Source organism: Xiphias gladius, chromosome 18 (assembly GCF_016859285.1).
Source record: "Xiphias gladius isolate SHS-SW01 ecotype Sanya breed wild chromosome 18, ASM1685928v1, whole genome shotgun sequence".
NCBI classification, from domain to species: Eukaryota; Metazoa; Chordata; class Actinopteri; order Istiophoriformes; family Xiphiidae; genus Xiphias; species Xiphias gladius.
In genome coordinates, this window is record NC_053417.1 from 2,459,588 (window position 1) to 2,473,642 (window position 14,055).

At 40.1% G+C, this 14,055-nt stretch overlaps 1 protein-coding gene across 6 annotated transcripts; it reads right to left on the reverse strand.

The window, feature by feature from the left end:
* Window positions 1-5,381: 5,381 nt before the first annotated feature.
* Window positions 5,382-12,710, reverse strand: dnase1l1 (deoxyribonuclease I-like 1). Of its 6 annotated transcripts, none has more exons than XM_040153549.1 (11): window positions 12,592-12,710; window positions 12,266-12,496; window positions 11,485-11,573; window positions 9,292-9,450; window positions 8,776-8,864; window positions 8,433-8,522; window positions 8,196-8,308; window positions 7,972-8,084; window positions 7,676-7,833; window positions 7,359-7,455; window positions 5,382-7,222 (listed from the first exon to the last, which is right to left on the reverse strand). In XM_040153549.1, exons 4-11 carry the CDS (start codon window positions 9,439-9,441, stop codon window positions 7,031-7,033), a joined length of 1,002 nt encoding a protein of 333 aa, XP_040009483.1. In that variant the 5' UTR covers window positions 9,442-9,450; window positions 11,485-11,573; window positions 12,266-12,496; window positions 12,592-12,710; the 3' UTR covers window positions 5,382-7,030. The 6 variants fall into 6 exon arrangements, with proteins under 6 accessions (XP_040009483.1, XP_040009485.1, XP_040009486.1 ...); XM_040153551.1 differs by having other exon boundaries at window positions 9,292-9,467; XM_040153552.1 differs by having other exon boundaries at window positions 10,214-11,573.
* Window positions 12,711-14,055: the final 1,345 nt, after the last annotated feature.

A 14,055-nucleotide genomic window follows, 5' to 3' on the forward strand; every position in this document is an offset into this window, starting at 1 on the left:
TTCATCACCGCAAACAAGGTACATTCTTTCTGGTAGAGAAGACTGTTTTAAGGTGACATTTACTACAGAATTACCAAATACTCTTTCCTACGTTCCTCTCCTGTCTTCCCTATTCCTGAAACAGGGAAACATTCTGCAATGCATGTACTGCAACCGAGGGTAGATAAACAGAACAGTCTCGCAAGGGTGTTGATGTGTTCTGCAAGGGCGCAGAGCAGTTTTGAATTTTCACTTTAACCGATCCTATTGACATAACCGCAAACCAGGATTGTGTATATACCATAGCTTTGGCTGATACAGTCATTGTTCCCTGATCATTTTTGCAAAACCTAGCTCATGTATAGTAATGTGTAGTGTGAAATCGTCTGGATTCACTGTATAGGTTGTGGCGTAGCAGTCATCAGCTCCCTCTTCCATTCTTGAAGCTAAATCATTCCAATTGGAAAATTTGTGATCTGCCTTGGTGAATGGAATAGGATTGAACATTGGGTAATGCATTGAACTGGGCATATGTGGACATATCCAGCAGTTGCAGAGATTTCACTCTTGCGCATTATCAATCATTAGTCTGATAGATGCATTTGATTCAGGAGTGTGGAATCCAGGAATACTATTTGATATGCTATTAGTCTGTGTTTCCAGGTGAAAGGGAGTGAGCCGATGAAATGAGTAGGGGTCGAGGGGGATCATCACAAGTAATGTTAATGCAGTCACTGCCCCTACAACTTTTCCCTTCCCTCAAATCTCATGGATAGTTAGGACTCCAATCTTTACAATCAGACCCATCTGATAGATGTTGTTTAGTGAAACACCACAATTCTGAATTTTCAGGTGAGAGGTTTGGATAAATGTTCCGAACCTTCATTGCGTGCCGTGCAATTTCAACTTTAAAAAGGTCTGGGCCCATTATGTTCCTCCACCATTCACCATTAGCATAATCATTTGGGAACAATGAAACAAAACAGTTACCCAGTTCACACCTGTCAATGGTACAGTCAAAAACAATGGGTTTCATCTCTCTTTGTTCGAAGGAGATCAGGAAGGACATGGTCATCAGTCTTCTCAGTCTCTTTTATATTGTCCTTCGCCTGTTTTCTTACTATGTCAGTGTTTTCTTCTTCACCTGTTTTCTTGAAAAGTTTATTCAGTTTATTCAGTCTCTCATGGACGCACTGCAGAGAGTGCAGTTCCATGACCGTGTTGGTGTTGACTGTATGAGGTACAATTAAATTTTTCTCATTAGACTCTGTTCTGTCTAATGCACAACAAGTCTCCAGGACTGTTAATTAAAAATTGGGACAGACAGGGAAGGTAAATACTTTATGAAAATTTTGATGGCTAGTCCGACTATGCAACCTTGCAGAGTGAAGCAATGTGGTTCACGGCAATTTCTCTTCAAAGTTCAGATCTTACGATAATATGGTGATTCTGTGCTAAAATCATGAGTATTTCCTCAGTGCTAAATCCAATTGCAAAGTATAATTTAGTTAGGTCATCCACTGCAGGCTTAATACCAGGCAAGCAGTGGCGTCTGTGGTGTGATGAGGTTGATCCAACCTTGAAAAATGTTGGAAAAAAATCCAACACAGCGCAGCATGTGACTTCTTTGTACTTAAAAGAGTCATCCAGGGATTTATTATTACATTCACATTCAACACTGTTGAATAGAGATATCATCTTTTATATTCCACTCGTTCTTCTTTCTTGTCAAAAATGGCGTCTACACTGCCCACAATGCAACTGTACAACCAACATTTGAGTTGGCGATTCAGATTTCTTATGCTTGTTGTGGCTGTGTAATTTCTAGCCTCTACCCTGCAGCAGAGATAGGGTACAGAAGATACAGAGGTCTGGTGATAAATGAAAAAAATACTCTCTGGTCAGTCTCCACTGACATGCATGAATGTATTTAGTCTGGGCCCAGCAATCATACTCCACACATGAGAACCTACATAGAATATGCTACTAATACTCCCTCAGTGAAATAATAAACACAAATGTTACAGTACATCAACAAAATAACAACAGTGACAATAATCACAAGCTGTTGTGTTTGACCTTTGTTCTCTACAATCCAGCATCAGTGGAGAACTGAAACTTGCTGTGCAGGGTAGTGAAAACCAAAGTTCCCTTTTTTCCCTGTTCCATTTAGATCTTTCACTTCCTGTGTCCCGATGACACGTCATTTCATAATGACCACCATCACACCTCAGCTAAAAGTTCAAACATCTAGTTAAAAATTATTACAATTAAATCTACTCCTTCTGCCTTCTAAAAATCCAGGAAGGATCAATGAATACGTAGATATTGTTCATTTTGAAAGTTTAACTTCAGGACACAAGATGTCTCCTACTTCAATGAAAGTCCATTCTCAGTGTATGTGCACTGGAAGCTTTAAGTTTCCATATGACACTTGTGTGATACTTGACCGTGATTGGCTTCCAAACTAGTTGTGATGAAAATAAACCAAAAGACTAAAAGAAATAAAACTTTTTACTACAGGCCATAAGCTTCTATCAGTGTCAGGTGTAACATCCCATTAACGTTTAATGCATTGTTTACTGCTTTATTTTTTATTCTCTCCTGTTCTGTCATATCAGTACCTGCCCTTGTGCGTCTCCTGCCCTTGATTCATCTTCACCTGGCTCCAATCACTTATCTGCCCCTGGTGTTCTTATCAGTCAACCCCATGTGTACTTCCCTGTTTCCCCTGTCCCATTGCGAGATTGTTTTATTTCTACCTAGTTTGTTAATCGTTTTCCATCATGCTCCTCGTGTTTGTCTTCATGGTTTGTGACTTGCCTAGTATTTTGAGTTTTGGATTTTTGCCAACTCCCTCCCTGTGATTGTTTGCCTGATCTTGACTGATTATCTGTGTGAGTCAAGGTGGACGCTGAATTGTCTATCTGTCATGTGGAAAATGAATAAGCCATGGGTTAGTAAGACAGCTCAGTGACAGTTTTTCTCTTTTGTTTGGAAGGATTATTAGAAATAAAAGTCTGGTTTTCAGTATAGTTAACATAATTACAAACCTCTGCAAAACAGCATATTTCATAATCCAAAACATTGATAAATATCCTGTTCTTCATAACAAATAGTGAGGTGTTTGAAAGCTGTCATTGTTAGTTTGATAAATGGAGCAGTTATGGTTTTTTGTGGCTGATAGACTGTGTCATGTACAAATGTGACTGACAGATTGCCAAACAAATCAATGCAGTACTGTGCAAAAGTTTTAGAGATCAAGAATGAGCATAGCAACAAGACACAAAGGGGTCATCTTGCATCAGCAAGGTCTCCCTCCCATTCCTCTGATGCGGAAACGAAGCCAAGTGACTCATCTATTCATGAAAACACAACAGCTCGGGGGCAGAGAATGGTAGCAGATGTTCTGGATTGATGAGTCCAAATTTGAAATATTTGGCGCTAACAAAGGGCAATTGCTCCATAACAGGTACAAAAGAGTAGAAAACACAAGTACCATTCTCAAGTGCACAACTATGGAAGGTTTCTATTGTCATCTGAGGAAAAAAACTATAACATAAAAAAGTCATGTAATAATATAAAAAATAGATGAAGGTGGATTAAACATGGCTATCGTTTCATGTTTAACAAGGAACCTGGAATTTATTATTTTAATTACACATTAAGAAGAAGGTATGTGGGCTGTAATATAATGTGTGACTCTCCTACCCTTTCACTCTTTAATTACATAGGAAGAAAACACAATTTTCCCAAAACTTAAGGTTTGTTTCCTAGGACTGTATGTCCTTCATTCTGTCCTTTCATTTCTGACACCCAAAACTGTACAAAGTATTTACAACAATACTTATATTTTTGTACATTCTTTTCCTCTAAAATGCCCAAATGTTACTCCTTTGTTCCTCATATTCTTGTTTTCTTCCACTGTACCTACATTAAGGTACCAGTCTTGTGTTTGTTGCTTTTCCAACCATAATATGGGGCACATGTTGCCGTGAAAACAGTATCAGTCACGTAGTGGGTAGCAAAGGACTCAAGCTGACTGCTTGAATAAGCTCACGGGCTTTCCTTTATTTCAAGTACTCAAAATGTGTGGAATAAACAATTATATGAATGTAGAATATTCACAGTGTTGATATTTAGCGTTTTGGCCCTCAACCTTACCACTCCCTGCGAAAAATGAAAAAAAAAAGATTATATAGATGAGTATAGATTTACAAACAGAAATGAACTCAGCATTGCGGATTGAAGCAGGGAAAACATTAGAGGAGCAGCATTGAAGGTTCTGTCCTCAGTAGAGCACAAACTTGTAGGTGAGAAAGACACTTTTAAAGTGTCACACAGAAGTTGACAGGGAGCTAATGGAGATGTTGTAGGGTGTCGTGAGATGCTGCCACTGTTTTATGTATGTGAGAACTGGCAGCAGGATTCTGTACATATTTGGAGCCTGTACTGGGCTTTACTGGGCAGTCCAATTGGAACTCCTTTACAGTAATCCAGGCTACATACAACAAATGAATAAGGTAGGGTCTCTGCAATGGAATCAGGAAGTGATGGCTGGAATCTAGAGGTGTGTCTCCCACCTTTGTCACGGTCATACGAGCCAGGTTTTGACAGATCATTTTTGAAGACGTAATTTGTGAAAACGGTGTGTCTGCAACTTTTCCACAACCTGGCTTATTTCTGTGTTTATTGTACCAAATAACCGTTAAGAACAAAATGTGTGGTGCTGTGTTCACACGATACTCTGCTGCATCCACATGAACCAAAATAGCAGGTGGAGACGCCCACACAGTCTGCTCTGTATTTGTCATTGTAGCGTGGGTAGTTGTATACGTAACCTTTAGGAGCTAACATGGTTATCACTTAACACTCACTATGTGAAATAGCATCTCTTCTTATCTGCTTTACTGTTTTGCATTGTAGTTAATAAATAAATAAGAACTAAAACTTTTCCTGAATGAGAGCTCAGTCCTACCCTCTCGCTGGCTCGACATTGGAGAGCCTCGCTATTTTGTGAGTCAAAGTGAAACAGACTGAATTCTGCCCTGTAGGTGAGTCAGTTCACAACTGGAAGGAAAGTGGCTCAACCTGTTCCCAGGATAGAAATGAGGGTGACCCATCCCTTCATGATTTTATGCGCATTTGTTGCATCAATTCCTGAGTTCCTATGGTTGCCACTAACTGCTCCGATATGAGGATTTGCACTCTCAATTTGTCATGTGTCATGATGTAGGTGGCAAGAGTGTCCCACTTCTGAAAAAGAGTATCATACATCTTCATGGTCTACTGAGAGACACCAGTTCAGATGGTTTTAAGACTGATATTAATGACAAAAGTGAAGGAGTTGAAATTTAAGACAGGTTGGATTCAGCATTAATACAAATAAATACTGAGACATCTTTTAAATTTTCTTTTAATTTACACATTGACCACATCTGTAGAAAATGATAAAAGTGTGACTACATTGGCAGTTTATAAAACAAGAGTCAAACGATATGTTCTCTGTTCATGAAAACCTGAAAAAGTAAACATCGGTTGTAACATAACCCTACGCAACTATAGTAGAACCTCCACCCTTGGCTATTAAAATCTTTCCATATTTAACTCAGCCAGGATTTTTTTTAAAAGAGAGAGAATAAGAGCATAAATCAGCGGTATTCAACTAAAATTTAAAGAGGTCCGGTTAGAGAAAATTTCTTGAATCAAAAGGTCCAGAAGATCGTAATGTCTAACTATTTAGTGTGATATATAAATTTAAGTAGCCTCGTAGTTGTATCAACATCTGCATGTAATCAATACCTGACTGTCAAATCAAATGAATTCAGTACTATACAAAAACTTTTTGACATGATTTATTGTCACGTAACATAAAACTGAACATATGAGCGCAGACATGTATAATGTTCTCTCATTAACTAAATAAAAGTAGGGCTGCATTTCAAAATAAGAGAAAATAAATAAAATGTGAAAATTGTGCATCTTTAAATAAAGTGCTTAATTTCAGAAAAATAAAATAAAAGGAGCAAAAGCTTGAATTTCCCTTTTACTGTTTCACATCTTGACTCAACAGTCTCAACCAATTTTACAGATAATAAATCCCAAAATACATCTTAACAATTGAACACTTATCTCCCTTTTTTCTCTCTACCTGAATCGCTATCTTTCTTTTTCTTTCTATCGTCTTTTCATGAGTAACTTGCCTCACACTCTCGCATCTGTCTGCACTGTATAGTCGCAATGTTTACCGCATAGAATGCACAGACTTGATTGGCTGAGTAGTATCGCTTTGTATGGCTTAACTCGCATGCGATTGATCTGTGCGTTTCCTCATCCGCTAAACCACTACCGTAAAGATTACAAAAGCTGCGCCGGTCAAAATAGAAGCGCCCCGTCAGATTTTAAATCATAACCTTCGTTTTTGGCTGTAGGTCCGGATCCGTATGGGGCGGCTTCTGGGTCCGGACCCGGACCGCGATCTGCCTGTTGGTGACCCCTGCACTAAATGTATTTTACAGGATAACACTTTTTTTTTTCCAATAAAAACTTTGATGATACTGCAAATGTCATCCTGTAGTATAATGTGCAGCCTATCCTCTCTACTTTGGACCGATTTGAGGGAATTAATAAAAGGGTACCATTTTCCTACATTGAAAGAATGAATACACCAGATTAAGTAAACAGATTTATAATTACTGTAATACCAACATCTGTATTGTTTTTTGCTGCAGTGCAATGAAGCAAATATTTATAACTTAAATTATACAGAGTTCTCCAACGCAGACACACAAGTAAATAAATTATTGTACAATATGGTGAATCATGTAAAGGTAAAGGTCAACAGTTGTGTAATTTCCAGTTTTTGTTCATAACCCCGCACCCAACATAAAGGGCTATTTCTGCAGTGTTATCAGTGATATTTGGTAAGTTGGACACACTTACCAACACACTGAGGAATCTTAAAGTTCTCATCAGTTCATGAAGTAAACTGTCCCTATGCAGATTACTGTCCTTAAACAATAATCTTCATCGCTTTTTTACTTTAATAAAACTACCATGTTAACACTTGGAAGACAAGATGGCTGAGGATAAACAAAGAAAATAACTTCTTTTGAGACGTGTTCTGATTTGCAGTCTCTTTTGTGCCAGTTAATGCCAAAGAAGTGGCACCACTGATGGAGACTGTTGACTCGACGACCTTCAGCAGGACCTCCACTGGATAGTGGTCACTGACCTCCAGCGCCTGAGCAGAAACAACAGAAGAAAAAGTTTGCAAACCTTAGCACACATCCAGAGAACAGAATTTGGGTTTTATTTGGGGTTTTTGCATATTTTACTGTTTTAGTTCAATCAGTTGCACATAAACGCAAGCAGCCTACCTGCTCCTCCGTGAGTCCGTATTCCGTTTGGAAGTTAAATGGTTTGGCCGATTGAGGCACAATTTCTCTGGCAAATGCTTCCCCATGCACAACGATCCTGTTGTAGCACACAGAATGGACAGATCAACATGCACATTTTACTGATGATCTTCACTTAAAGTAGGAAGGCATGTTAAAGAGTTAAGGCCCGATCAAACCAGAATTTAAAACAGCCTAATTTTTCAAGTTTGTGGGGCCTGGCCCCTTGGGCGTCGCCCAAAGCAATGGGTCTGATGCCACCTTCTGGTGGGACCAGTCCTTAAGGAGTGGGAGTTCACCTGTCGTAGGTGCAGGAGGTGGTTGATCGTACAGTGGTGTCAGTTTTATCTTCAATGAGCCAAACAAGGTTCTTCTCTGTAATCAGGCGCACATTCTCCCTGTTCTTCTTAGCGAGGTAGGTACAGTCAGCGTTGAAGTCCCCAAGAAGCATCACATTCTGTTCACATACACACGTACACAACAACACTCGTGGTTAGACTACGATATGTTAATTGACTGAACTTTGTACCTGTGTTATTTTAAAAGTATCCTACAGTTGTGGTTACCATTAACATTCAGCAATATGAGTTTTTACCTCAGTTTTCCACATCTTTTTCACAATTTGCAAGACATCATACAGTGCATCAAGCTCCTTAGTGGTGTTGACTGGAGTGGTGTGCTGAGGTATGAGGACAAAATCCTTTATAGCTGAACATATAGATGGGGTGGGAGAGAGGAAGGATGCAGGTGTTTATATGCCTAAACATCGCCATGCTTTTCATTTTTCTAGATGGGAAACCTGAGTTTTAGCGAACTGACCTGTCTTGGGGGCTTCGAAGCGGACAACAAAAGGCTCTCTTGAGAAAGCATCGACATCTCCTGGTTGATCATCTGGATACTGATACTTGTCAGTGACTCTCACTGTATCATTCCTGCACACATTAAGACAAACACAGCACAACCTAAACATTGCTATCTGTACATAAACTGTTCGTAACATTTTGTTGCGTCAAGCTGCAAACTGGCACAAATGTAGACATACATAGTTCAGCTCACCTGTAAACAAAAACATACTGCTCCTTGTATGAGTCAGATCTGCCCAGCCTCTCACTGGCCACGGCATGATACTTAAATTCAGTGTCAAAGCTGAATATTAAAGAGACACAGAAAAGTGGATACAACCGTTAATATTGCCGTTTGAGTCCACTTTGTCTCTCTGTGAAAAACAGTCATAAATGACAGCTGTGTTGCACTGAATCAATATGACTGCACAGTCGCATGAGCTTGTTGTGTTCCTGTGTGTGTGTGTGTGTGTGTGTGTGTGTGTGTGTGTGTGTGTGTGTGTGTGTGTGTGTGTGTGTGTGTGTGTGTGTGTGTGTGAAAGCGAGAGATTAACTACCTGTTAAGACGTGTAAGCAACTGCGGTAAAGCTTTTCCTTTAAGGTCTCTCACTTCCTGAAGCAAACACACATCACAACGAGCAATGATCTGGAACATATATCACAGCAATGCAAAGGTGATTAGTAGATAGAAACACAACGAAATGAATCAAAGAAAAAAGAGAAAGAAGAAAGAAAATGGGCGAAAATCAGTGTGTCCGCCCAGGTGTCATGTTTCCATCGCTGCCTTGACTACTACAGAATCACTTGACCCGGGAATGAAAGCCAATTTTACCCTTTCTTGTTAGTGGGTTTTTTGTCCAGTTTGAAAAGGGGTTTTCTTTGCATTTACTTATTTGTCCCAATACAGGTACCCAAAGAGTATTTTATTGATACCCTGTACATGGCAAATAATTACACAGTGATTTGGGAGCTGTAATCTCAAAGGGTATAAATAAAAACATTTTCTGAAAGATGTTCAAGACAGAGGTCAAATATGAAAGTATCTCAGCCAAACCCATCTGTCTTTGTCCTACCATGGTAAGTGTGTCCATGACAGCGCTCTTTTTGGCCTTGGAATCCCCAAAGTGATGGAGGTTAAAGGCACAGATTCTAAAGTTTGAACCCCCTTGAACAGCCCTCACACCCATGAGGAAGGAGAGTAGGAGGAGGGATGATGACCTCATGGCACACAGCTGCAAGAGACAGTAATCTTTGGGGGTGAAGACAAAAATACCCAGGGACAATCTGCTTTGATTAAATATTTACAGTTTGAGTGCACACAAAAACTGCAGAAGCAGCAGCAACTGTGAATACACTGTGGACTGCAGGTATTGCACAAATATGAACAAGAGCGAATGTTCCATCAGACAAGCCACATCAGAGAAAAAAACAAGTCAGCGCGGGAAAAATACAGGCCTGACCCCCAGACCTGCCGCTCAATACACACCACATTCACACATTAACATTTACACTCTGTTGTCACCACTAGTTTCCAGTCATAAATAAATAGTGTTATGTGTGCCTTGCCTGCAAAGTGTCTGAAAGTATCAATTAAACCTGGTGTAATCTAGAAACTATTTGGCACTTTTCATGTGAACAACTGAGTGCAACACCTGGATAATGGAGTGTCTCCCTGCGATCAAACTCTGGGGCAAATTGGTGGCAAGGCTGTGTCCAGCTCTCTTAATAGATCAGTGCCCAAGCACTGTTGTCCGATGGATCAGCATTCTCTTTGTGGCCAAGTCAGGGAACCATGATGTGTGGCAACATGAACTTAACAGTAAAATCAACTTATCTTTTAAATAATTAGCAAAAATACAAGTAGTTTCAAAGAATCCCACAATAAGCCAATGAAAGCCTCATGGCTACATAAAGTCTAGGTGGTGCAAAAAAGAGAGCCAACAGACCAATGGAAAAACACTAAGTTTGTGTAGTGTTTACTTGTGAAGTGTAAACCTTAAGTGCAGCTAGACCCAGCCACTGTATAGTCTGGTTTCAGTCCTCTCTGCCTCTTGTCTTGTCTTCCTGTTTTCTGAATCAGCACTCACAGTGGAGCTTCCTGTTTTGATAATGCACGCATTATGGTCTCCCCAAAACTCCACAATTATGATGAGTTAGATCTGGAAGTCTAGGGTGGGCTTCAGCTAATAGATGTTCTTATTTTGTGTTAAATTTGGCATTTTGGGAAATACATTTTGTCAAATATTGCCTTCTTCTTGAGATTTAGATAAGAATATCAATACTAGTCTCATATCTGTTCATAAAGTATGGTGCTAGAGCCTGGATGCGGTTAGCTTAGTGTAGCATAAGGACTGGAAACAGGGGGAAACAGCTAGCTTGGCTCTGACCACAGTTCAAAAATACTAGCACCTCAAAATGCTAACTAACACAACATTCAGTATCTTGTCTGCTGAACTCATACATAAACAGAAATGTAAATGTAAATGTATTCAGAGCTATGTGATTAATGTGAGGGTTTTTGAGCTGTGGTCATCCAGGGTTTGTATCGTTTATTTTTCATTTTGATAGATCACTGTGGCTGTGCATAGATCTCATTATTTTAATGGTCATGTTTTATTCATTAATCTTAAGAATTTGCCTAAAGTAAACACAACTGCTATAACAAAAGCCCATTCACTGCTATCACTGGTCTGACCGTCTATCAGTCCCCCACAGAGTAACACTCAAACAAACAAGAGATTGTTTCAATCACACTACACACAGTCATGCATTAAGTCTCAACCACACATTGACATGAAAATGGAGATCTGCGGCAGATCAAGGGGCAGGAGAGGCTACAAATGTTGCTCTGCTCATGTTCCAAGTCAGGGCTAAAGCATACATGACTTCATAGTATACATGGAAAATCATCATGTTCAACTGTGGGCTTTGCAACTGCTCTTTGCACTTCTGATTCCGACCAGTTCTCGTAACAGGTTTACTTAACTTTACACAGTATATAGTACGTATCTATTTACAACGTAACTATAAAACTGACTTACTGTGCTGCCTGCATACATTGTCCCTTTGAGGTGGGGGACTTAGGATTGCTACAAACCTGTTTAACTGTGGGTTGTGTCAGTGTGGTAGGTACGCCGTCACAAACACACACAGACCAACACTAACACACATCTCAGGTTACAAGTCACATTCCCCATTAAGAGTTATTTCCTCGAGTCACTCTTTAAAAGAAAAACTAAAATCCAACTAAAGCAACAGTAACTTACCAGTTTGTTAGTTCCTGGACTTGAAGCAGTTTGTTTGTTTCTTGCCACCTCGTCTCTTGTGAAACTTAGTTGGCCTGGCCTTGTGTGTCCTGTGGGAGGAACTTCTAAGTCTACAGGAAGTCTAACTCCAGACTACAGTGGATATTGTGCTGGCAAGAGTTACATAACACTGAATTAATGGGTGAATTGGGAGTGTAGATATCAACAGTCTTTCGAAATGACAGAAAATAAACAATAAATATTACGTTTGAGTTTATTTATTGTATAAAAGAGCATTTAATGTTTCATTGTTTCTCTCAATAAACTGTCACTCCAGTGAAGCCATCTGTACATGCTAATGTACAGATGCTAAAATCTTTTTTCATCGTATTTTTGTTTCGTTTGTTTCACTTCCCTTACTCAAAACTCTCCCTTCAATGTGAAAGTTAAAGGGATTTTCCTTAACATTCACACCCCTTTGACTTGTATCACACATTAAAGAAAATATGACATTCAGTATATTTGGTGGAAAACTGTATTTATAAACTTTTTTTTTTTTTTTGTAATTTAGCATTGCAGTTAGGGGTTTGTAGTGTACTGTATTTTAGTTTTTTGTGATTTTGTACCGGGTTACCAGCACTTCTCTCCAGCTATTGTGCAGTTATGAAAACTGGCCATGAAGAACAGGCAAGAGGAGGTGGGGTTTGTAAGTGGGGTGGGGTTGTGGGAAGAGAAACAGGGTGGTGTCTCTAAATATAATCTCATAGGGATCAGATGTCATTTTCAATATCACTAAACTTACACTCTGTCTGCTTCACACCAGAACCTTTGCTTTGGGCCTCTGTCAGTGGCACTGTGGGGACTCCGGTGTGCAGTGTCGGTGCTGTGTCGAGCAGATGAAGCGTGCTTTGAGCACGGAGCTTTGGGGTGATGGCAAGTCTAGGCGCATTGACAGACCAGCCTCGCTCCTGTCAAAAGCAAACCTCGCCATGACACGCAAGACTGATGTCTCCGCATGCCAGTGACTGGCAGTCTGAAATGATAGCTGAGATGTTGAGGGAAATCGGGGTGGAACGAGGTCAACGATAGCCTTAAATAAAATGTTCGAAATGACATAAAAACCCTTACTTGATGCTTTAGCCTTCTGATAACGTCATTCACCTGAGTCTGCCAACTGCTGGCGGTGGTTTGCAGCCGTTGTAATTGACCGCTGCATGCTAAAGTGCGGGCTTGGAGCGTTGCCTGTCAAATTCACCATCGGGCACCGCGGATGCAGGCAGTCAGCCGGCGAGGGGAACGCCTTCCCCTGGCCGCTTGAGCGCCACGTGTCGCGTTCTCTGCAGCAGCTGGAGGCGTGAGCTGAGCGGAGAGCCGTGCACAGAGCTTCGTGTACTACAAAAAATAAAGTAATGGATATTGTTGGTCAGTGTGGGTATGTCACACTCCTTGGTGCGCCAGCTTTTCTACTGTTATTGAAAGTCCCTGTTGTGACTGCAGAGTTCATCCGGCTCAGTATTTGAAAACTTGAAGGGGCTGCGTGGACTGGTCGTATTGTGCATTGGGAATGAACTAGCAGAGAAGCTGGATTTAGAGCAGCTTGTGGAGGACTTTGCGGTGCACAGGACTCACGGAGTGACGTTCAGACAGGTGTGCAGCAAATGACCGACTGTTGTTTCTCACTGTACAGAAGGGAGCATCAACCACTATCGCCTGGCTTTGTCGGCTGCAGCTGCTGTGCGGTTTATGTTGTTTATACATTTCCGCCCTCTCTGCTGCTTTATTCTGCTGTTAATTCTATAAGAAGTGGCAGGCTATTTGATTTATGTAGCTTAATATTGCTACATAAAGTCTATGAACTCCCGCTGAGGCATTCGGGTGTTTACATTATTTCGTCCACCCCACTTATATCAATGAAGGTGGGCTAAATAACAGGAACACCTCTCTGTATAATGCAACACAGCTCAACAGCACCACACTACATCCTCCAAAAAAAGTAACCGTTACAACCTTCATGGAGGGAGGACTTATTGCAGGACGGTTGTATTAGACTTCAGTGTTAGCTAGGTGGACCTAATAAACCAACTGAGTGTATATTTGTAATTATCAGTCCTATGCACAGGATGCAAAGTTCTTGACTGGAATGTATTGATTGCTTTCGGTGTCCTCACCTGGGAATGGCTTAAATGCATTGAAACACCAATGCATATAAGCCTGCATATACACCTAGTAGCGTAAAGTTGTTCTTTAATTTAATAATTTTATCATATATTATTATTAGTATCTGCCTATAACATTTTTTTACTCTTCCCCTTCCCCCTTTTAAAATATAATAAAACAGAAACATGTACTCCAAGGTCATTTTAACTGACCTTGTACTGCACTGTACTGTTTTTACAAAAGTAATTTTACTTCATCTTGACTAAAATTTTACTTCATCTTGACTAAAATTTCTTTTGAGTAACTTTTACCCTAGTACAAGTTTCCAGTACTCTTTCCACCCCTGCATGTCTGTCTGTAGCCCTCATCTGGCCAACAGTAGGGTTAGCAGTTAGCAGTTAGCAAATTTTGAAATCCTTTTTTTTAGTTTTTTAC